Source organism: Sebastes umbrosus, chromosome 1 (genome assembly GCF_015220745.1).
Source record: "Sebastes umbrosus isolate fSebUmb1 chromosome 1, fSebUmb1.pri, whole genome shotgun sequence".
In the NCBI taxonomy this organism is placed as follows: domain Eukaryota; kingdom Metazoa; phylum Chordata; class Actinopteri; order Perciformes; family Sebastidae; genus Sebastes; species Sebastes umbrosus.
In genome coordinates this window covers 10,592,067-10,614,872 of record NC_051269.1, presented here as the reverse complement: position 1 = coordinate 10,614,872, position 22,806 = coordinate 10,592,067, and the positions used below count along the sequence as shown (strand labels likewise).

Below are 22,806 nucleotides of genomic sequence, written 5' to 3'. Positions count from 1 at the left end.
GTGGTATCACTTAATAATAACCATCATTTATAAATGATAAATTGATTAAACGTAGTTAATAGTTATTTTACTGCTATCCAACAATTCAATGATAATTAATAATGTTTACTAATTATTAGTAATGCTATAATTATTATCAGCAGTTTGTGTAATATGAAATAACGAGTTTAAATATGTTTAAAAATGATAAATTGTGTCATAGCTGATCGGAGACGATAACAATTACATTCTGATTAAATTAGAAAAGTAATGTGAGTTTATTTTTGTACACATTATAACATTTTATATACTAAGTATTTGTTAATGATTACCAAATCATTTGTAAACTTTTAAGAAATTGTTTGTAAAACAAACCAATTATTAACCATTGAAAAAGTTTTAGAAATACCTAGTCAATCTATCTATGTAAAGTTTATAGATATTTCACAAATCATTTCTTAAAAGGTTTACAAATAATTTTGTAATCATTAACAAATACTTATAATATAGTATATTAAATGTTATAATATGTGCAACAATAAACTGTTAAAATAACAGTAAAATTATAGCATTACTAATAATAAGTAGACATTATTAATTATAATTTCATGGTTTGATAACAGTAAAATAACTAAATTTCAATTTACCATTTATAAATGATGATTATTATAGGATTTTTACCTCAAAAACTTAGACTATCTTCTCACTTACCTCTCGTGTCCAGCCATGCAGATCGTTTTAAAATACCTAAGACTCTAATTCAATGGAAATTAATTGATTCTGTTTGTGGTCACACTATTGTGCTCATGGTTTTGAACACAGAAACACAACTATCTGCATCATCAGACACCACTAGAGGTTAAGATGTGTAAAAACTCAATTTAAAAAAAAAACTAGTACATTTTATCTGTAATGAATGAGTAATAACTAAGCATAACATCTCTGTGCTCATACACCGGTAAAATAATATTGTTATTTTGGAGGGATTTTTTTAAATAAAGAGGTTTCAGCCTCCAGTCTGTTTATTGTCTTGTTGCAAATACGTTCACTTCCTCATTCAGTCCCTGTGTCATCATGCGTGGTAGACGTTTATCCAACATACATATTACTTACCAATTGACTTGAATATCATTTACTGTATATATATCAAGCGTTTCCTCCACCTAAAACATTCTTATTTTATCCCTGTTGTATCCCAATACTTCATGTATTTCAGCATTGTTGACTAAATTGCTGCCAGAGGAGCTTAATTCATTTACAGACAGGTATGTTTTCTTGTTCAACTGCATTGACTTTACTTTGTTTTTGCCCTCTGGACTACCTCTGAAAACTCACAAGCCTGGGACGTCTCTGAGGAAATGTTTGGGTCAGTTATATCTGACCTTTTTCCGTAAAGACCTGCAGGCGATAATGAAATCTTGAACTAACTGTTAAACTATTACTGTTGTAGTCCACTCATCTCATCTCACTACATTCATGTCACCAAAATGAATGGAAGTCAGCCAGAAGGGTGCATCTTAATTTAACTACAGCTGGGTCAATGTATGTTATTTTATACAAGCTGTGTCTGGATATTTACTCTCTTATATGGGGACAACGTTGTTCTGTGATCTTACTGATAGTGATATAGTAACATACAGTACTTGATCCATTTTCAACTATTGAAAAAGTTGAAGTGTAACTTGAGAAATCATCTTTTATGCCTTACTTTTAACACCATTTTGTAGTTATGTTATTGATGTGTCCTCATCCACTTCATTAATACAACTCACAAACCTGTGATATATATTTTGTTATGATTCTTTACCATGTGATTTGTGTTATTCTGCTTCTTTATCGCTTATCAATAAAAAAATATCACACCTATCGACTCTCTTTTCGTTACAGATTTGTACAACAAAACCCTTCTTTTTCAAATTGGTTTAAATAGTTTTAATGTATACAGACGGAAACAGTCCTTCATTGCTCGATAAAGAAGAAACAAAATGGAAAGGGACAGTTCACTGAAGGATGGTAACACATCCAGTTCAAGCTTGTCAGAGACGAAAGACCACAAAATCAGTATAACACAAATTTACACTTTTCTCTTATCAAACATGGAAGTAGATATTGAAGCTCGGAAGAACTTCACTGACAAGCTACTAAACATTTTAACACTAATGACACCACATGATTCAAGAAAAGTGCATCACGCTGCATTTGTGTGCCAAACGATAACAGTGCAAGATCATATGTGATGCTTCCCGTTACGCTCCCTTATCATACATGCACACCCTACGTGCTTTTGTTTTGTTTTAATTTCCCATACTGTGTCGTGGTGATGAAAACGTTCACCAAAGCTCCAGTTGTTCCCAAAAACAGTCCAGTTTTCCCTTTTTTTTCCTTCCTGAGAGACAGTCTGTATCTCGATGAATCAACTAATGGAAGAGAGCTGTTAAGCGTTGAGAGCTTTGGCTACATCTGTGAAGACCAGACGACTGGGCCTCTGCGTGGTCCCCTGGGAGGTTGTGAGAGTCTGCAGAGGAGATGGGCAGCAGGACAGATGGGAGATAAAACTGTCAGTGACATTAAGATCAAATGGGGACTCCAGCCTTGGATTGTAAGAAACAGTGATGACAGCTAGTTGTTTGTTTTGTTCATTTTAGGACCATCAACGCAGCTAAATCAACTTAATAGTTGAGGATTTAGTGACAGATTACTGAAAAGTTAGGACCAGAGACCACATGTAAAACAATGCAAACTTTAATGTAATAAATTCAGTAGTATATTAAAAATGCCAACCTGCATTGTAAAAATTGGGTGATAATTAATTGTAGTGTTGATGGGCACATTGTTTCATCAGAAACAAAGGGTTTGACTAAATAATCTTAACTATGGTCCAGTTTCTAGCTATTTTGCAGGCTTTCAACTGCATTTCATGTACTTCTTCAACGAATGGCGTTGACAACAAATAGTTCATGAGTTATGAAAAGGTTGGGGCTATGAGTCTATATTGGTATGTTAATGTCCTCAGGCCTGGACCCTCATCATGGCTGAGAATTAGTGGTATGCTGAAGTTACAACAACTCTCTGTTTTATGGCAAAAGGTGGTTTTTCGCCTGCAAGCCCAGTCACCAATGTTGCATGAAAACGCAAACGTTTTATAAGTTTTGATCGCAAAGGGATTTAGATGGTACTGACCAAATTCAAAGTCGATCAGGTGAATTCTCTAAGAGGAGTTTGTTCAAGAACGCTGAAAATGGGCAGAAATGGGTAGTGTCAAAAAGGGAACCAGCAAACTTGGGAAACTCTTGCGAGATTGTTAAGGTTAGGCATTGACCTTGAATAGTTAAGGTTATGCGTTGACGTTGAATAGTTAAGGTTAAGCATTGATCTCAAATGGTTAAGGTTAGGCATTGACCTTGAATAGTTAAGGTTAGGCATTGACCTAGAATAGTTATGGTTAGGCATTAACCTCGAATAGTTAAGGTTAGGCATTGACCTCGAATTGTTATGGTTAGGCATTGACCTTGAATAGTTATTGTTAGGCATTGACCTTGAATAGTTATGGTTAGGCATTGACCTTGAATAATGAAGGTTATGCGTTGACGTTGAATAGTTGAGGTTAGGCATTGACCTCGAATGGTTAAAGTTAGGCATTGACCTTGAATATTTATGGTTAGGCATTGACCTTGTATAGTTAACATTAGGCATTGACTGAATGGTTAAGTTTCGGATAGGTCATTGGGCAGCGAGTCTCGCGAGAGCCTTTGCAAGTCTTGCAGATCTCAGATCAGATTCCGCAAATTGCTGGTTCCCTTATAGGCACGACCGCGAAAATGGCCCATTCAATTCAAAATGGCTGACTTCCCGTTGGATTCTGGGTATACCTCCAAGAGGCTTTTTGTGCATCTCCCCATGTTACGTCTGCCTACAAAATTTCATACATGTAGGTGAAACCTGAATGAGGGGCTCAATTTTTCCAACGTTTTAGGGGGTGCCAGCGAGTCATTTCGCCTGTTTGGCTCAGTTGCCATGTGTGAGATGTAGTTGAAAGCTGTGGAAACAGCTAGTACGTAAGTGGGCCTTGAGCTTGAGATCCTGAGCTTACATTCATGTTATGAAACTTTGGCTACTGAACAAAAATAAACTAATTAACAACACTGCACTTACAGTATTTATATTTGTCTTTATCAGTGCTTCTCAACATATTGCTCTTACTGTACTCTACCACTTGAAGCCTTCTATGTGTGATGGTGTGTGTGTATTAAACACATAAATGGATGGATTATTCAAAAATAAGGCGGTATTTTGCATATGTTTTATGTGCATGTGGCCCCTGGAATATTCAATGAATAATGTATTAAGTTGAGGGAGCACAAAGGAAAGGATGAAAGATAATATAGATGTTCAAAGGTAAAGACTGAGTGTGTCCTCTGTTACTTTAATACAGATTAGTTAATATGAAATGACAACATTACACAACATCTAACCTACTAGTGTTTGTTTGAGATGCTGAAATAATGACAGAATGAGGATTGTTAGGGAAAAAAAGAGGTTCAGAGAGATGGTTCGAAAGACACCCAGGTGATACTTTACCATGTTTGCCTTTTACCATTTTGCCATTGTCAAAACTTAAAAGAAATCAAAGAAAATAAAGATAAATTATGTCAAAAAACAACAAAAAAGTTACAGATTTACAGCTATAAATGGAACAAAATAAACTGTTGATCAGTAGCCTAAAATAAAGCACAGATGTACTGAGATATGGCAAAAATAGAGAAATTATTAAAATATGAACATATGTAAAATATACAGATAACACAGCCAGAAGAATTGCTTCGATGTGCCATACATTTTGATAAAAGTCTGTGTTTTGTTGTTGATGATGTCTATGTCATTGCAATATGGTTATCGTGGCTTTTGTGGCAATCAAACCATTCACCACGTGTGGTCTGAACGGGAGCACTTTCACCCTCGTTAAGAGATACAGTGGTTACTGTGAGAAGCTCACCTTGGCATTGGGACCCGTGACGCTGCCGTCCCGGCCGTGGTCCAGTAGTTCCTGTTCCAGCAGGTCATCCTGTTCTTCAGCCGGGTCAAAGTTGTACATGGGCATGAGCTGGTGCCTCAGCTTCTCCAACCTGTATGACAAGAGTTTAGAGATGAAGACCAGTCAGCATTTGAGTGAGAAGAAATGCCTCGTTGCAATGCCAGATTAACCTAGTAAGTTAAAAATGGACGAGAATTCGCTGGCCCCTACTAACCCTCCACCTATGTACCCTGTTGTCTTTCAGTTCACTCTAGTGCAACCAGGGCTGTAGTATTTGAGTCCAGTCTCAGTCTTGAGTGGTCTCGAGACCACTTTTTTGAAGTCTTGCACTTGTCTTGGTGTTGTGCCTTGTTGGACTCGGCATTGTCTTGGTAAAACGGCCTGTAATGGTCCTTAAACATCAATTCTATGCATGGATTAGTTTGATGTTAGATGATAGATCAATATTGTTTATAAGTCTATCTTATCTCCTTAATCACTATATTACCATTGGAAAGACACTATTGCTTATTATGGTCTTGAACAAGACTGGATTTGCTCTGGACTCGGTCTTGACTTGGTCTCGATTTGCTCTGGACTCGGCCTTGACTTGTTCTCGACTGCCTTTGGACTTGGTCTTGAATCTAACTCAACTAGACCTGGTCTTGGACTTGACTTGGACTCGATTAAGTTGGTCTTGACTACAGCCCTGAGTGCAAATAATAATAATTTTAAACTAGATTTTTACACATTGCCCCTCTGCAACACACAGCCAAAAAATAACCTGTGTGTTTGTTTGTGTAGCATTATGTCCCACATGGACACAATATAAGTAAGGGATAATGTACAGTAAGCCGGTCATTGTTGTGAAATAAACCCCGACAGGGTGAAGTGGCATTTCACAACAATGACCCGCTAGCTGTACATTATCCTGCTTATTACACGGCTACTTACTTAAGAAATCAAAAATTTGACACAAAAACGGTCCACCAGAGTCCAACCACAGAACTGCGCCCATAGCAACAGTCTGTTATACATAGCAACGGTCTGTTATGGTCAGCTATACCTAGCAATGGTCTGCTATAAAAAAATGACATACTGTAGAACGCCATGATTGACCAATCAGGATCGAGTATTCAACAAAGCTGTGTAATAAACTAAAATAATATAGATGTTTAAACTAGATTTTTACACAGGGCCCCTCTACAGGACGCTGCTGAAAGTAACCTAATACTGCAGGACATGTTTACTATGTTTTAGTGGTGAAACTTTTGCAAACTATGAAATTACTGAAACCAAATGGCATGTATAAACTAAAGCAAAAAAAAAACGTACCGCTTCCGTTTCCGAATATACAGCATCTAGATGGAGAAAGACAGATATAATGACAAACAAGCAGTGTTGTTGATAGAAGTGACTTGACTGAGTGGAAGTACAGTAGCCTATATGGGACGTGTGTCAAGACAAACATACACACATTGGGTACAGAATCCGATAGACATTACAGCTCATCCAGAGAAAATGTATTTCTACTGAACCAAATGCCCTTTTAGAGACAACATTTAAACTATTACTTACAATTACCACTGCCAAGCCAATGACGGTGATGATACCAAAGGGTACGAGCACCATTCCCATTCCTGAGCCCTCGATCACCGCCTCCGGAAACGTGGTGGCATTGAAGCTGGTTTCGTTGGTTGTTGTTATAGTAACAGTCATTAATGTCGTCCTGGAGGTGACATTGTCTCTGGCGCTCTTGCCCGTTGAGAGGAAGGGGATTGCGGTGGTCGTGGCGGTTGCGGAGAGAAAACTTGTTGTTGTCGTAGCTGCAGTTACAGCCATGGTCAGGTGTAACAGTTTCAACTGAAGGATGTCTCTTCAATCTCTGGGTGGATGTTGTCGTGTCGCTCAGCCTTTAGTGCGTCTCATGGTCGATACAGGTGTCTTCCCTCTGGTTTGAGGTCTGCTGAGGCATTGATGATGCTTTGGCCAAATGATCTGGACAATAAAACCTAAAACTAAAAGGATAAACAGTGGGATTATTAAAGGGGTTATTGCAGAGAGCATGAATAAAGGGAAAGTGATCCTTTAACTGCAGCCAAAACGCTAAAATATAATTTCCAATTTACTTCTGTGCACTGATTATTTACTTAAATCTTTGTATTAAAACATTTTCGTTTTGGCACACCTCACCCTCGATGTCAGTCAGACCACGGCTGATTGTGCCAGCAGGGTTGTGGTGGGTGTTTTTGGGCAGGATGTGGGTAGCAAAGGCACAGGAGGAAGGTGGCATAACAAACTTGATAAAATACAGAGGAATACTAACCACTCAAACTGTAACGTGCACTGTGAGGAAATGTGTTGGCAGCTCGTTCAAAACGTCAAAATCAAACTTACACCCACACACACACACACACACAGCTTCCATAAATATCCACTGAATCCAAAACTCGGTACATGTACCTCCCACCCACACACACTGAACACATCCCATGAGAGAAGAGTATCCTGAATATATTATAAGTTTTAAAACATTTAATTTTAAAGCAGCAGTGGGTAGAAATGGAGCAAATTTGATTTAAAACAGTTATTTTTATAAAACAGTCACTATATTCTGACAGTAGTGCATGAGACAGGTAATCTGAAAATAATCATGTGCCTCTGTGTCCTCCGGTGTCCTCCTAACGGCATCTGCAAGATTTCACAGACCAGGGGAAAACAACCAAACAGAGCTGATCTGGAGTCTGCCGTCTCAATCACTCGTGAACTTCGATCAAACGGTCAAACTAGGCAGCGCTGATCAAATATGAATCAATATTCTGTTACTGTAATGCCCATTTATCTCCTCAAATGTTTTCAGAAACATCTTGTAGTCTACTGTTGAAATGAGAAAGTTTGTGACCCAGCAGCCATGTTTAGATCAGTTGAAGAAATACCAAGCACCGCCCACCAGCCGTAGCAAACGTTTTACAGCTAAACAGTACACTACAAGATGTTTCTGAAAACATTTGAGGAGAGAAATAGGCATTACAGTAACAGAATATTAATTCATATTTGATCAGCGCTGCCTAGTTTGACCGTTTGATCGGCGTATGCGAGTGATTGACAGCTGCCTCCGTTGAATGAACAGCCAATAGGAACGCTCTCTCTCTCTGAAATGACCTGTGATTGGTCAAAGTCTCCCGTCGGGCTCAGCTTTTTTTAAAGTCTGTAAACAGAGCCATGAGGAGGTGCAGAAGTCTAGTTTTCTTTCAGAACACTTGTATTACAATATGCTGAAAGGTTATTATGGAATCTTTTCCCAATGATGCCAAAAACTTTCTGCCTACTGCAGGTTTAAAGCAGAAAATAGACACATGCTCTATTCTCCTCTCCTTGTGCCCTTAATGAGGAACATGTGCAGCTGTTCCAAACAACCAATGAAAACCAAAGGCTGGATTCAGTCACTACTGTTGTCTGATTATCAACCCCCATTCACTGCAACAAGACATGATAATGCAAACATCTTTGTTTGAATCATGTTATTATGGTCTTGTTACTGATACACAACATGTTATTTTTAGTCTACATGCACACTGTAGCTCAGCTGAGCTGCTAATCCTGCCAACGTGACCAGAGGTCCTCCTACTCCATGTGTCCTCCCAGATTAGAGATGGCATACGTACCTTAACATGCAACATGCATGACTTCAGAAGTGGTCTGCTGCAGGCCGGGGTTAGCTAAAGAGGGGAAAATTTCATTGGAAGAGGCAGCATTTCCTCCAACAGCTGCCCCTCCTCCTCCTCCTCTTCTTCTGCTTTCCCCTTTAGCAATGCAGGTACTGCACAGGCTGTTTACACTGACAAAACAGCCATTTCTCTGTGAAGATGGACTCCACACACTAGAGTAACCCTATCCCAGCAGCCTACAGGAGATCACCTTCCTGTTCTCAGGTTGCCTCTTTGGATCCACTCCCCCCTCGTCTTGTCCTTTCTTGTGTTTCACACAACAGAGGAGGCTGCTCCAGGGATGCTGCAAGGAGAGCTGAGCTCGGCCAGCTCCCTCCCCCAACACCCTGCTATTGGTCTGATGGCTTCAAGATGAGGGATGCTGTTGGCTCCCTCAGCTGTCTATTTGGCTTTGCAGGGATGAGAATGGGATATAAAGGCCCTGCACACCAGATGCTGTCAGAGCCCATGTGAATGACTGCATCCGGGTGGCAGCTCTGAGGAACTTAACCCTATGATGTCTACTCTTTAAACTCTCTGAATTGACTGTATAACAAAACAGACAAAACACTTAAATAGATTTCTTTTACTTTAATTTCAAAGGATTTGCACAGTTATTCATGTGATTGCACACATGACATTTGTAGCCTACGACTAGAAATATGTTGAACACAATATACTTGTTTGTTGTAGTATAATATTTCTTTTATAATTGTGTGTACTTGTAACACAACAGCTGCAGAATATGCACACAGTCTTCAGCTCATTTTGAATGAGTCTCCGGTCATCATGGCCACAAATTCTGAAAAAAATCAGAAGTAAATATTTGTATTATTGACTTATTACCTCGTCTTCACATTTATTTCAATCTTAGGACACATTTTTTAATATACAAGTGTATTCAGGCATTTTTTAATACATTTTTTTTTTTTTTTTTACATAAATGCAATCCTTGTCACAGAAATTACACTATGATATCATGTCATTTTGTAATTTAATTTCTTAATACACAACAGTAGTTGACAGGTTAAAGAGTTCTGGAGTCAATCTGAAACATTAGCAAACAACAGTGTAACTTTTCATGAAAGTTTACACATTTTTGGATACGAGTTCTGTTACCACAAACTATCACAAGAAATGGGGGGGAGGGGATATGCAGTTTTGTTTTCTATTATTATTTCTTCAAACCATGATCATTACTAACGCATTCAGATTTATAAACATGTATGTGCACTAGATATGTGTTTATTATTTATATAAAATGTATTCAATATGTATATATTTGTTTACATGGTTTTATGTTTTTTTCTATTCATTTTTCTTTATTATTTCAATCATTACTTTGAATGTATCTTATATTTTTATATTTTCATTTACTCATTATTATTATTATTATTATGTAAAGTATATTCGATACAAGGTTAGGTTCATTATCAATAATATATCATTACCAAATTTTTTCCCTATAATTATTAATTTCTTATGTGATTTTATTTTATTTATCTGGTTTGAATATTTGTTTTAAAAACTAAAAAGAAATGTTGATACACCTTGAAATTGAATTGTAAAATAAGCCTTTCACTAATAAAAAGAAATCTTTATAAAAAATAATAATAATTATAAAATTGATGAAGGCTGTAGTGTTCTAATTTAAATGTACACATACATACATACATTTGTAAAAACATAATGGATTTATCTTGTTGAATAGTAATTACTTTAAGACTGGAACAATTCTGACTGAATCTGACAGAAAGAAATTAAACATAAAATTACAAAATGTATACGAAACAAAACAGTAACACAATTATAACTATCTAACATTAAATTTATATTTTCAAGAAAATACAAGTTTCTTTAGAGTGGTTATATCCTGTAGGTAAAATATACATCCAAACCTTCATAATTGATGGTTCCATCTCCATCTTTATCCGCCTCCTTCATCATCTGCTCTGCCTCAATCTCATTAAGTGGTTCCCCTGCGTTCATCAGTACATATCTGGAGATGAATACATGAAGGAAACACTGAAGGAACATGATGATAATAAGATAATGCTAACACAAACTGGTGGGCATCATTTCTTTTTTAATTTCATTTGTTTTATCTGGATTCTAATTTGAGCTCAAAATAAATAATTACGTGTCACTAGTTGATAGTGCAGTGTAATCCAGTATACAATAGATCATGTTAAGTGTTAATAAAGAATGTACCTATTCAGTGAAGGGGAAATGTTTATGTTTTGCTTTTCTATCACTTATGTTATTCTTACTTGAGTGTGTTCCAGTCAATATACCCTTTGGCCTCTTTGTCAAACACTTTAAAAGCAGCTCTGAGTTCAGCGTTCTGGTTCTTGGTTCTTTCGTTGTACAGCGCCATCAGACCCAGGAAGCTGTCACAGTTAAATAACCCTTTACCTAAAGTGTCACAAAAATAATCAGTTTAAACGAAACATCATTATCAGTGTGCAGCACAGCAACTTTTGTTTGATAGCTTGGTGGATAGAAGAGAAAAGCAATACGTTAGAGATAATGTGATTTAAGTACGTAATCACAACATCACAGCCTTTGCATTATCTAACCACAATTATCTGCATCCCAACAAAATGTATTTCTGAAAAACACCAGAGGTAATAATAGATGAATTATCCTGAAAAAAGATGGATATTTTAGCAAAACATCTTTCGTTTTCTTACATTTTTATAAGAACCAAAACATTTTAGATAGATTATTGTATTTGGATTTTTTTTTAAAAAAAGCATTAAATTGTATGAGGCTGACATTTAAAAATCTGTTTAACAGCTAGAATTGAGTCATCATTAATCACAATTTATTGTAAAGCAAAATATTTCTGCAATACATCTTTGACATTGAAATGCCAAAATAGAATTAATGAAAATGGAAGCATTATATTTGTTCTTTTTTCTTTTCAGTTCAGAGAGAGATGGAAGGCATAAAGAAGGAAACAGGAACGGAAATGTCAAATTAAAAATGTGTTAGTTAAGGTTAGCCCTAATGTACAGGGAACTTCATTTGACATAAAAGTTATACTAGAAATAGTCAGCTCAAAAGATGTCCTCCTTCAATTAGCAGAAGGCAGTTGTGAGGAAGCAACAACTCCCTCAGTAACTGTTTGGTAAAGCCAAGTGGGGTTGATCACAGTTATCTTTGTTTTTCCTTATGTGGGTAGTTAAGGGGTTAATTGACTGACAGGGACTGAGTGGCTCCAAGTGTAATCAGGTGTGCTCTGATTTCCCAGGTTCTTACTGCAGGTGTCTCCAGTCTGAGCTGATGGCAGCATTCGCCTGATAAGCCAGTTTGAACTGGAAAGGCGGGCTGTTAGGTTATATGACCATGTGTGAAAGTAGAGTTTGAAAAAGAGTGGTAAAAAAGAGCAGCACCAGGCATGTGGTGAGCAGTGTAACTGAATGCAGAGGATGATTTTCCCTCCATATGTTTTTTTCCTTTGTTTGATGGAATTTTTACAGACTGAAAATAAAAGTCTGCCTTATTTTTCAAGCATACTTACCTGCCAGTGTGATGATTTCTCTTCGTGACTTTTCACCTTGCTCTCCTGCACCTCACCTTGCAACAATTGGTGGCAGTGGTGGGATCTAATACGCCTGTGTCGAGTTGGTGTTGGAATGCTGACTAAATGAGAGGTGCAGTACGTGGAAGAGGTCGGCCGAAGAAATCCACCTTGGCAGAAATGGAGAGAAAGAATGCTGAAAGGACAGTGGAGTTTGAGCCACCACTTGATGGAGCCATGGCCGCTGGAGATGAAGAAGAAGAACCAGTGGTACGGCCAAAAATACTTATAGACCGTGTTGCTAGTGAAGAACTCTCTGCCACAGACTTTTTTGAAGAAATGAGAGAGTTTATGCGACGGTCTAGACAAACTGAAGCGGTACTTTTTGATCAGATTAAACAGCTAAGAGGTGAGATGGGAGCAAAGTCGACGCAGGACTGGATGTCAGATGAACAATATGAACAGCCTGACCAACATTATCCTCATGCTATACCTGCTGGTGTTTTAAAGCTGCAAGCTGAAACCTCCATGCACCTGCCCACAGTTAAAGAACCAAAGAAATTCATTCCACTTCAAGCTAGTGGGCCTGTCTCCTCATTACAGCAACTGTTGCCTCAGCAGCAACAGCGTGCTTCTCCACCAACCCGGTCTGTCAGGCCCCATGTCAGTGAACCAAGAATACCTGACTTCAAAGAAGGTGAAGATCCAGAGAGCTTCTTTGTTCGGTTTGAGCGGATGGCCAGAACATGGGGGTGGCAGCCAGTGGAGTGGGCAGCCAGAGTGGTCACCTTATTGACGGGAAAAGCTCTTGATGCTTATGCTGGAATGGACGAAGAACAAGCTGAATCCTACGAGGCCGTTAAAGCAGCAGTGTTAATGAAGTTCAATGTGACAGAGGAGACTTACAGACAGCGTTTCCGGAGCACTATTGTGCCAGTGGGAGAAACAGTCCGTGAAACCTACAACCGGATAAAGGGACTTTATAAACGATGGATGCGACCAAACAGCCGCACTAAGGAGCAGATTGGTGAGTCTATTGTTTTGGAGCAATACCTCCGTGTGCTCCAACCAGACATTCGCACCTGGGTAAAGGAGAACGATCCCCAGACAGGAGAGGAAGCAGCGGACCTGGCAGAACGCTACACAGCTGCTCACGGGGACCCTTCAAGGAAAAAGTTGACTGTTGGGAAGTCAAGGTTTGGGGAGACCAAACCTTACGGTTTGCCTGTTGTGGACAATAAGGACATTGGGGTTGGTAAGAAACCTGTACATTCAAACTTGAAACCTAACTTCACATGTTTTTACTGTCAGCAACCTGGCCACAAAGCTTCATTTTGTCCTTTAAAAAGATCAAAAACAGTTGAGTTGTGTTCTGTACCTCGTCCTGATAATGATGACCATGATGATGTTAATGAGAATGAAATGATTCCACATAGACATGTAGTAGATGTCACAGTTAACGGTCATGTGGCAAAGGCTCTGGCTGACACTGGTAGTTCGCAAACTTTGGTAAAGTCCAGCCTACTCCACAACTCACTGACTAACTTTGAACGAAATGTAAATATCACATGTGTTCATGGATGTAGGAAAGATTACCCAACTGCAGAAGTGATCATTGAGGTTGAAGGGCAAGCCTTTATGTTAACTGTTGGTGTGCTAGATCACCTAGCATATGATGTAATCCTTGGAGAAGATTTGCCTGTGCTAGACAATTTGGTCCAGCAAAACTCCAGAGCATACTCTTGTGCTGTAGTGACTCGCTCTGTCACCAAGGGGTTAGAACCCCTACCTGATGCAGATGATGGTTTGTTTAAAGGGGGAAATAAGGTTAAGAAAACAAAACGTCAGCGTCGTCAGGAGAAAAACAGAAATCTTGATAAAGCTAAATGTCCTGACCCTTCTCTCCCTTTAACTCCTCCCATTGAACCACAATGGCAAATCCCTGACAATTTCAGAGAGATTCAGGAGAATGACTCCTCTCTGAAACCTCTCTTTGCAAAAGTTTGTGAAATAGATGGGGTCCAAAAAGCTGGCACAGGGGGGCTGAAAGGTGTAATTGGGGATCCCTTTGTCATAAAAGAAAACCTTTTGTATTTGGCAGACATTGAGAATCCCAGACTTGTTATTCCAAAAGAGTATCGTCAAGTAATACTGCATTTGGGTCATACTATTCCATGGGCTGGCCATTTAGGGCAGGCCAAAACCTATAACCGCATTGCTGAGCGCTTCTATTGGCCAGGGTTATACAAAGAGGTACTGGAGTATTGCAAGACATGTCATGATTGCCAGGTGGTGGCCCCCACCAAAATTTCAGATCGAGGCCAATTACAACCATTACCTATTATGAGTGTGCCTTATGAGAGAATAGCCATGGATATCATTGGTCCCCTGCCAAAGAGTAGCAAAGGACACAAATTTGCCCTGGTGATATGTGACTATGCAACCAGATATCCAGATGTTTATCCACTGCGCTCCATTCAGGTCAAACATATAGTTCGATGTTTAGTGGAGTTATTCTCTAGAGTTGGCATCCCTAAAGAGATCTTAACAGATCAAGGTTCAAACTTTATGTCACATCTAATGAAGTCACTGTATTCTCAACTTGGTGTGAAAGGGATAAGAACCACTCCTTACCACCCTGAAACCGATGGTCTTGTCGAGCGATTTAATGGTACCCTGAAACAAATGTTGAGAAAATTTGTTGATGATACTGGCAAAGACTGGGATAAATGGTTGCCTTTCCTTTTGTTTGCATATCGAGAGGTACCCCAGGCTTCAACTGGTTTCTCCCCTTTTGAGCTGTTGTATGGCAGACAGGTGAGAGGCCCTTTGGACATGCTGAAGGAGAACTGGGTGGCTGGTGTGGCAACGTCACCAACAACGAACATCATCTCCTACATTCTGCAGATGCGAGACAAACTGGAAAGTTGCAGAGAAAGAGTCAAAGAAAACATGCTGGAGGCTCAACATAAACAAAAGGTATGGTACGACAAACATGCTCGAGAAAGAGAACTGAAAACTGGACAGAAAGTGTTGGTACTGCTCCCTACTGGGCCGAGTAAGTTACTAGCGAAGTGGCAAGGCCCCTATCCTGTTACCAGAAAGGTGGGCCCAGTAACATATGAAATTTCCTGTCCTGATAAACAAAAACACAAGCAACTGCTCCATGTAAACCTATTAAAGGAATACCATGAAAGAAATCCCTTGGAAACAGGTGGAGAGCATGTTCTGATGGTCCAGGATGTCCAATCTGAAGATGATGTGGCGGAAGCTGAGGAAGCGGACATGATGCCCTTCAGAGAGAAGTGTAAACCCCAGATCCCTCCAGAGCACCTGAGTGTGGATCAGTGGCATCAACTGGGTGAGCTTAAACAATCTTTCCCATCATTGTTCTCAGAAAAACCTGGCCGAACTGATGTGATAAAACACAAAATTGTTCTGAAGGACACTAAACCTGTTCGCCTGAAGCCTTACAGAATTGCAGAACGAATGATGGAACCACTGAAGAAGGAGGTGCAGATGATGTTGGACATGGGAGTCATTGAACCATCCAGAAGTGAGTGGTCAAACCCCATAGTGCTTGTTCCCAAGAAAAATTGTACTCAACCTCGGTTCTGTTCCGACATGAGGAAACTGAACAGTATTTCCTGTTTTGATTCATATCCCATGCCCCGTATTGATGAGCTGCTAGAGAGAATCGGGAAAGCCAACTACATCACAGCATTAGACCTTTGTAAAGGTTACTGGCAAGTGCCTCTTGACCCATCTTGCAAAGAATACACAGCGTTCCAGATTCCAGGAATGGGCTTGTTCCAGTACACTGTGTTACCCTTTGACCTTCATGGCGCACCTGCGACCTTTCAAAGATTAATGGACATTGTTCTTAATGATTGCTCCAGGTTTTCAGCTGCCTATCTTGATGATGTGGTAATCTACAGTAAATCCTGGGAAGAACACTTGCAGCATCTTGAAATCGTCCTAAGCAAGATACAGGAAGCCGGGCTGACCCTGAATGCAAACAAGTGTTCCTGGGCTCAGGAGGAGGTGAAATACCTTGGGTACCTGGTCGGCCGTGGGCAGATAAGGCCACAAATAGAGAAGATAAAGGCCATACAGATGATTCCAAGACCCCTGTCCAAGAAGCAAGTGAGATCCTTTTTAGGACTGGTGGGGTGGTACAGAAGGTTTGTTCCCCATTTCTCTACATTGGCGGCACCACTCACCGAACTAACAAAAAAATCAACCTCGAAAGTGATATGGAATGATGAATGTGAACGTGCCTTCCAGGCATTGAAAAGGCAGATCTGTCAAGCTCCTGTGTTGCAGAGCCCGGACTTCACGAAAGCATTCCTTGTGCAGGTTGATGCCTCCGGTGTTGGACTAGGAGCGGTGCTAGCTCAGGGGGAACCTGGTGAAGAGAAACCTGTCCTGTTCTTAAGTAAGAAACTGTTTGACCGGGAGAAAAAGTACTCTACTGTGGAAAAGGAGGGACTGGCTATAAAATGGGCTATTGATTCATTGAAGTATTACCTTTTGGGAAGAGAGTTTGTATTGCAGACAGACCACAGACCTTTGAAGTGGATGCAATCCAAGCAGCATCAGAATGCAAGGATTCTGCGTTGGTGCCTAGCCCTCCAGCCATACCAGTTCACCATAGAGCACTGTCCTGGTAAGAAAAACCTTATTGCTGATTATCTGTCACGTTTGCCTGACTTATGTAAGCCAGAGGGGGAGGAGGTGTGAAATGTGAGGAAGCAACAACTCCCTCAGTAACTGTTTGGTAAAGCCAAGTGGGGTTGATCACAGTTATCTTTGTTTTTCCTTATGTGGGTAGTTAAGGGGTTAATTGACTGACAGGGACTGAGTGGCTCCAAGTGTAATCAGGTGTGCTCTGATTTCCCAGGTTCTTACTGCAGGTGTCTCCAGTCTGAGCTGATGGCAGCATTCGCCTGATAAGCCAGTTTGAACTGGAAAGGCGGGCTGTTAGGTTATATGACCATGTGTGAAAGTAGAGTTTGAAAAAGAGTGGTAAAAAAGAGCAGCACCAGGCATGTGGTGAGCAGTGTAACTGAATGCAGAGGATGATTTTCCCTCCATGTGTTTTTTCCTTTGTTTGATGGAATTTTTACAGACTGAAAATAAAAGTCTGCCTTATTTTTCAAGCATACTTACCTGCCAGTGTGATGATTTCTCTTCGTGACTTTTCACCTTGCTCTCCTGCACCTCACCTTGCAACAGCAGTAAATCATTGTGCAGTATTTCAATGCTCTGCTGGGCACATAATGAAGCCCCTATTCAAGTCAACTTGACAGTGACTGGAGATTTTTATTTTATTTTCTGACTTTTCTGTGTGACTACATTTCAAAGTGATGGCAGGAAACTATTTGTTATTATTATTAGGGAACTAATTGTTTGGATTGTGGCTGTAAATTGTAGGGAAAATGTGTGAATCTTAATTGGAAACGAATAAATAACATCTTAATTAAACAAATCTTTTCCAACTGTCCTATTGCAGGATGTTAGCTTTAACTCACACATAGTGAAACACTGACACCTAGTGATTAATGTGGTAACCTGCAGTACAAACAGAATACTGCAGTATTAGATAATGTTATGTTTTTTTATAATGCACTTTGGAAGTTGTTACTCTTTTAAAAAGTTGCATAAATCCAAATTCTATCTAGATTTGCAATTAAAATCCAGATTCGATCGCCTTCAAAACGTATTTACAAATACGTCTTAAGATTAACCGCATCAGAACAAGTGGCAAACATCCGTTTTTATCTACCTCCTTACACTTTAGCTAATGTTAATGGCCAGACTATCATTACAAAGTCTAATTCAACACTTTAACCCCTTAACATTCAGCCCTCTGTGTTAAAGGTGTAGGGGTGGGGGACCGTGGATGTTCAGTGGTAGATAAATAGTCAACAGTAGATGTCACATAGAAGTGGTGTACATCATCTGAAAGCTGGAAACCTGAAGATTAATTTGAGATGCAGCTCAACACTGGGTGTCAAGTTGTTCTAGTAATGAATAAAAAATAACAATTAATCAATAAATAGATTAATCAATTAAAATAAATTGTGAAAGTGTATATGAGCATAGAACATGATGATATAAGTTTTTGATGGTTATTCCCATGCTCTATTATGTCTCATAAATTCTTGCAGTAATGTTTTGGGTTGATACTAATTGTCACACAGATTTGGTGCTAAATTTAACCATTTTTTACCACTCGAGAATTGATAAATAAATATCAATAATCCCTCCAGAATACCACAATAAGACACCAAAGACCTTGAGGAACACCATTCAAAAAGCCATGCTGTGATTTTGTATAAAAAACTTTTGACATTTGGAGATTTCTGCAAGAATTTAATTTTTCGGCGATTAGATGGGGAGCACTTCTGTTCTGGAAACTGCTCAGAAACCCCCCTATTGTCAATCTAGCTAGGAAAACCATCCATCTTTTGAATGCTCTAGGTCTGTAGTTTGTGGTTGTAAAGTTTCATGAGGCTGTGATTATCCTAGAGGTCACCACAGGTCATTTTATACAGTGATGTCAAGTTTCAAAAAATATTGTCAATACAATGAAATGGCTACTATGGGGACTAAGATAATCAGACATGAATACAATTGGGCTCTTTGGATCCGCAAGAGTCTCAGCTTTACAGTGATACCTAATTTATGTAATTCCAAGATTGTTTAGGGACCCCAGTATGCAGAAATATTCAAATACACAATTTGAGTATAGGCGAAAATACTACATTACAAAAACTGCATGTTTTTTGCCCCAAACTGCATGTGATTATCATAAAGTGGGCATGTCTGTAAAGGGGAGACTCGTGGGTACCCATAAAACCCATTTTTATTCACAAATCTTGAGGTCAGAGGTCAATGGACCCTTTTGAAAAGGGCCACGCCAGTTTTTCCTCGCCAAAATTTAGCACAACTTTGAAGCGTTATTTAGCCTCCTTCCCAACAAGCTAGAATGTCATGGTTGGTACCAACGGATTCCTGGATTCCAGTGGATAGGTTTTCTAGTTTCATATGATACCAGTACCTTCACTCTAGCTATAAAATTGAACCTGCTACAGCCTCGGAAAGAGAGTAAAGTCGGTCTCAGAGGGTTAACCTTATCAGAACAAGTGGCAAACATCCATTTTATCTACCTTCCTACACTTTAGCTAATGTTAATGGCCAGGCTATCATTACAGAGTCTAATTTAACATTTTAATTACCTGCTTGGTTTGGGCTGAACTTTAGACAGATAAAGCTTCTACTTCCATCCTCACCTCCAGATGCAGCCCAGAATACATGTAATGCATTGCTTAAAGTATTTAAAGGCGTATGGAAATCAACAATTGGATCAGCAGCTTTCAGACACAGTGCAACCAAAATGATTAACATTATATGCTTTAAAAAGATACAGTATGATTTATGGCAGGGCTGTTGTACTGGATTACATTATATATATATGTATACCCCAAAAAGTGGAAGTTGAAGTGATGTGCTGTCACAGGAGTGTATAATATCCTAACTACCTAATCTATATTATTTTAAACTTAGTCAGAGGCCCATAAAGGTCAAAAAGCTTAGTTATAATACAGAATGATTTCCATAATAAAGGGTTTACAGTCATTGCAGGTTTATATTCACCATCTTTGTCCACATCTTTGGCCATCTGGATGAGCTCTCTCTTTGTAGGATTGATCCCCATTAAACTCATCAGCCTCTCCAGCTCCTGTGTCTTCACATCTCCATTTCCCTCTTCATCGAACATCTCGAAAACTCCTTTGTACTCTGTGATCTGCTCTTGTGTTAACTTGCTGGCCTGCGTGGAAGAAAATAAGGGAGTTGTTTAGCAGTATTGGATATGAGCAGTTTTATCAAGAGGAGAAATAGATCAGCACAGCAAAGCTTCTAGAAATACTCCATGTTGAATTTAACAATGTTAATAACATACAGTACAGTGGAATAAACAATTTTGTTTGTGAAGTTCTCACCATTTTTTTCTGGTCGTCCAAACACAGCTGAGGACAAACACTGCGGCAACAGTTACTGTAGAATGAGAGGATGTCTTAGCCTCGTCATTAGTACACTTCTAATGCTCTTTCCCCAGAGTTTAGGCGAACATGCTTCGTGGCCTTTTATGGCACTTAAAGGGTGGACTTGCTAATCACCCATGAGGAATATTTGGTTACTGATCTCAACTGACAAATGGTAAACAGAAAAGCTATACTGGAATATAACATCGGGTGATAACTGGTTTGGTCAACTTGTAATTAGTTAAAATATAATGTTCTCAAAGTAACCACGACAGAACAATAGACAGACAACACAACAAAATGTGAAAACTATCAGATGCATTTTCTGACCTCAACATCACATGGTCCACTTATGGGAACTGCAATTAGCTTGCTGTTAGCCATAGCAGGTGTTTTGTGCAGCCCCCAGTGACTCTCATGGAAGCAGACAACCAAATAAGGAGGCACTTATCTACAAGAAGTTATTTCCAACATTGCAATGGGAACATTAAGCATTTCACATTTGTTAGTCAGGGGCAAGGGCTATGAATCTCTGTATGCTGCATGCGTACAATAAGATACAGTAAACCAAAATTAAACTGTAACAGACATTATCAAGGTATTGGGACTTAACATTTACATTATCTGATAGTCAGCAAGTTAATCAATAAAAAAAATACAGTTGAAATGTGTATTGTTCTATCCTATATTCTATTTTTGTACACTCATGATGAACATTTTCACTGTTGGGCTGTAGTCTGAACCTCAAAGGAAGTCATGTAAGACAGAGCCATAACAGAAAATGGTTCATTTTAAAGCTTGGATCAATCTTGTGGGGGAAAAAAAGTACTATAAAAAATGTAAAATGCACTGTTGCCCTTGTTTGCACTATTAACGCTGTTAGCACCGTTAGCTGCTAGCCCCGTTAGCTGCTAGCCACCAGCTCAGCCGTCACCATGTTGAGAGCCGTGTGGAGGCAATAGAAATGCTCTGAATTCCCTATTGAGCACCTTTAAAATGTATTAATTACACTTCAATCACACTGAAAAAGTTAAGAATGAATATCTTCATCTTCAAATAATGCTCAGCAACTTTCACCAAGGTCTTTAAAATTCTAGGCTACAAGGAACGTATCAAATCAACTGATACTGATTTTTCGTTTAAAAACTGTTAATTAAACTCTATAAACACGTAAACTAATTAGTAAAACTGCATGTACATCAACCTGTTTTTAATACATTTACTTACATATGCCCATATTCGGCATTAAAGGTATAATATGCAACCGTTGTCGGTTGTTGTTTGTAAACACACTGCATTCAAATTTGGCCACTCCTCATTGGCTCAACAAGCCGAGAGGGAGAAAGAGAGAAACAATGGTCGAGCGATCTATAGAGTGACTGAAGAGAGGGAGCGGCGTTACTGAGAACAAAGCAGCTAATCAGAGAAATAAAACATTATTTTCTGATTGTTAAATACGGCCGCTTAAAGGGGGACTTGTACCAATTGGTATCAGAAGCTGAGGGGCGTGACAAAGCTGCGATATTTGACCACATGAACGGGCTGCACACACCCTGCGTGCTGTTATTGGCGGGGGTTTACATCCCTACGTGGGACCTAAAGGCTGTTTGCAGACGCCCAGAAGCATCCCGACTAAAGCAAAATAATAAGAAAAGAGAAAATACAGGCAGAGGGCTGCAGGGTCTCTGCAGAAACAGACACCGCCACACACTTTTAGTGGGGCACAAGTGATGATTGAGAGGGATTATTTTTTATCAGTCTATACATTGTTTTTTTTTTTTAGTTCATTCTTGCATATTATACCTTTAAAAGGGGCTAGATGTAAGAATCAGAAATTGCTTGTTGACAGTGACACCTGAGGCCGTTAAGTTAATGACAGTCCGCGTCCTGTTGCTCACGCTCGTGCTCACATTACGTAGACGTGAGCGTCTGATTGACAGGCATCATTTTGATTACCATTAGCAACATTAGCCAGCTGAAACCGCAATATCGCTATATATTTCACATGCTTGGCAGTAATATTAACCTACCAAACGAAGGTAGCTCCATGAACCAAAGGCCCGGCCGATGTTGATCTTAGTCGTCGTCGTCCCCCCCCCCCCCCCCCCCACACCCCCCCGACGTAAGTTACATTCCTGTTTTGCAAGACAGGCTTCACTAGATATAACTTTGGTTGTTTTGTGCTTCCATGAAGTTTATGTTGGAGTCTGACTTGTGGTGGAGGCTGGTCGATTGTTGGCATTAGCGGATTTTATTTCTAACAGAACGTTAGCTAATCAGAAATGCTTGTTAACTGCGACACCTGTGGCCGTTAAGTCAACAAAAGTCAGCGTCGGGCTCACGCTTGTGCTCGCTCTACATAGACATGAACAAGCATCACTCAAAACAGTGAGGTGACACACATCAGCTAAAACCACAATATCACTGTATATTTCACCTGCTTGGCAGTAATGTTAGCTGACCAGACGGAGGTCTCTCCATGAATCACTGCTGAACCTAGTGCTGGCTTTTCCTGCTTCAGCCCCTACCGAC

The 22,806-nt window shown here is 39.4% G+C and overlaps 2 protein-coding genes across 5 annotated transcripts; both read right to left on the bottom strand.

The window, feature by feature from the left end:
- Positions 1 to 1,884: 1,884 nt before the first annotated feature.
- si:ch211-161c3.5 (uncharacterized protein C3orf18) lies at positions 1,885 to 9,100 on the bottom strand. Of its 4 annotated transcripts, none has more exons than XM_037768121.1 (6): positions 8,656 to 9,088; positions 7,179 to 7,206; positions 6,569 to 7,008; positions 6,326 to 6,351; positions 4,973 to 5,102; positions 1,885 to 2,494 (listed from the first exon to the last, which is right to left on the bottom strand). In XM_037768121.1, exons 3-6 carry the CDS (start codon positions 6,830 to 6,832, stop codon positions 2,414 to 2,416), a joined length of 501 nt encoding a protein of 166 aa, XP_037624049.1. In that variant the 5' UTR covers positions 6,833 to 7,008; positions 7,179 to 7,206; positions 8,656 to 9,088; the 3' UTR covers positions 1,885 to 2,413. The 4 variants fall into 4 exon arrangements, with proteins under 4 accessions (XP_037624049.1, XP_037624040.1, XP_037624031.1 ...); XM_037768112.1 differs by having other exon boundaries at positions 7,184 to 7,206; XM_037768103.1 differs by lacking the exon at positions 7,179 to 7,206.
- A 173-nt stretch (positions 9,101 to 9,273) lies between these two features.
- LOC119487339 (calglandulin-like) lies at positions 9,274 to 22,675 on the bottom strand. Its single transcript, XM_037768141.1, has 5 exons — positions 20,233 to 22,675; positions 19,886 to 20,060; positions 10,968 to 11,112; positions 10,596 to 10,696; positions 9,274 to 9,499 (listed from the first exon to the last, which is right to left on the bottom strand). The coding sequence occupies exons 1-5, from the start codon at positions 20,233 to 20,235 to the stop codon at positions 9,456 to 9,458; spliced, it is 468 nt and encodes a 155-aa protein (XP_037624069.1). The 5' UTR covers positions 20,236 to 22,675; the 3' UTR covers positions 9,274 to 9,455.
- Between the last annotated feature and the right edge of the window lie 131 nt (positions 22,676 to 22,806).

Excerpts from the sequence above, each read along its gene's own strand:
- si:ch211-161c3.5 (XM_037768121.1), bottom strand. The coding sequence starts at position 6,832 with ATGGCTGTAACTGCAGCTACGACAACAACAAGTTTTCTCTCCGCAACC. Across the intron at positions 6,352-6,568 it reads TTGGCTTGGCAGTGGTAATT|ATGCTGTATATTCGGAAACG; the intron begins GTAAGTAATAGT and ends TTCTCCATCTAG. Across the intron at positions 5,103-6,325 it reads TATATTCGGAAACGGAAGCG|GTTGGAGAAGCTGAGGCACC; the intron begins GTACGTTTTTTT and ends CTTGTCATACAG.
- LOC119487339 (XM_037768141.1), bottom strand. Across the intron at positions 11,113-19,885 it reads CAAAGATGTGGACAAAGATG|GTAAAGGGTTATTTAACTGT; the intron begins GTGAATATAAAC and ends GTGACACTTTAG. Across the intron at positions 10,697-10,967 it reads ATTGACTGGAACACACTCAA|ATATGTACTGATGAACGCAG; the intron begins GTAAGAATAACA and ends ATTCATCTCCAG.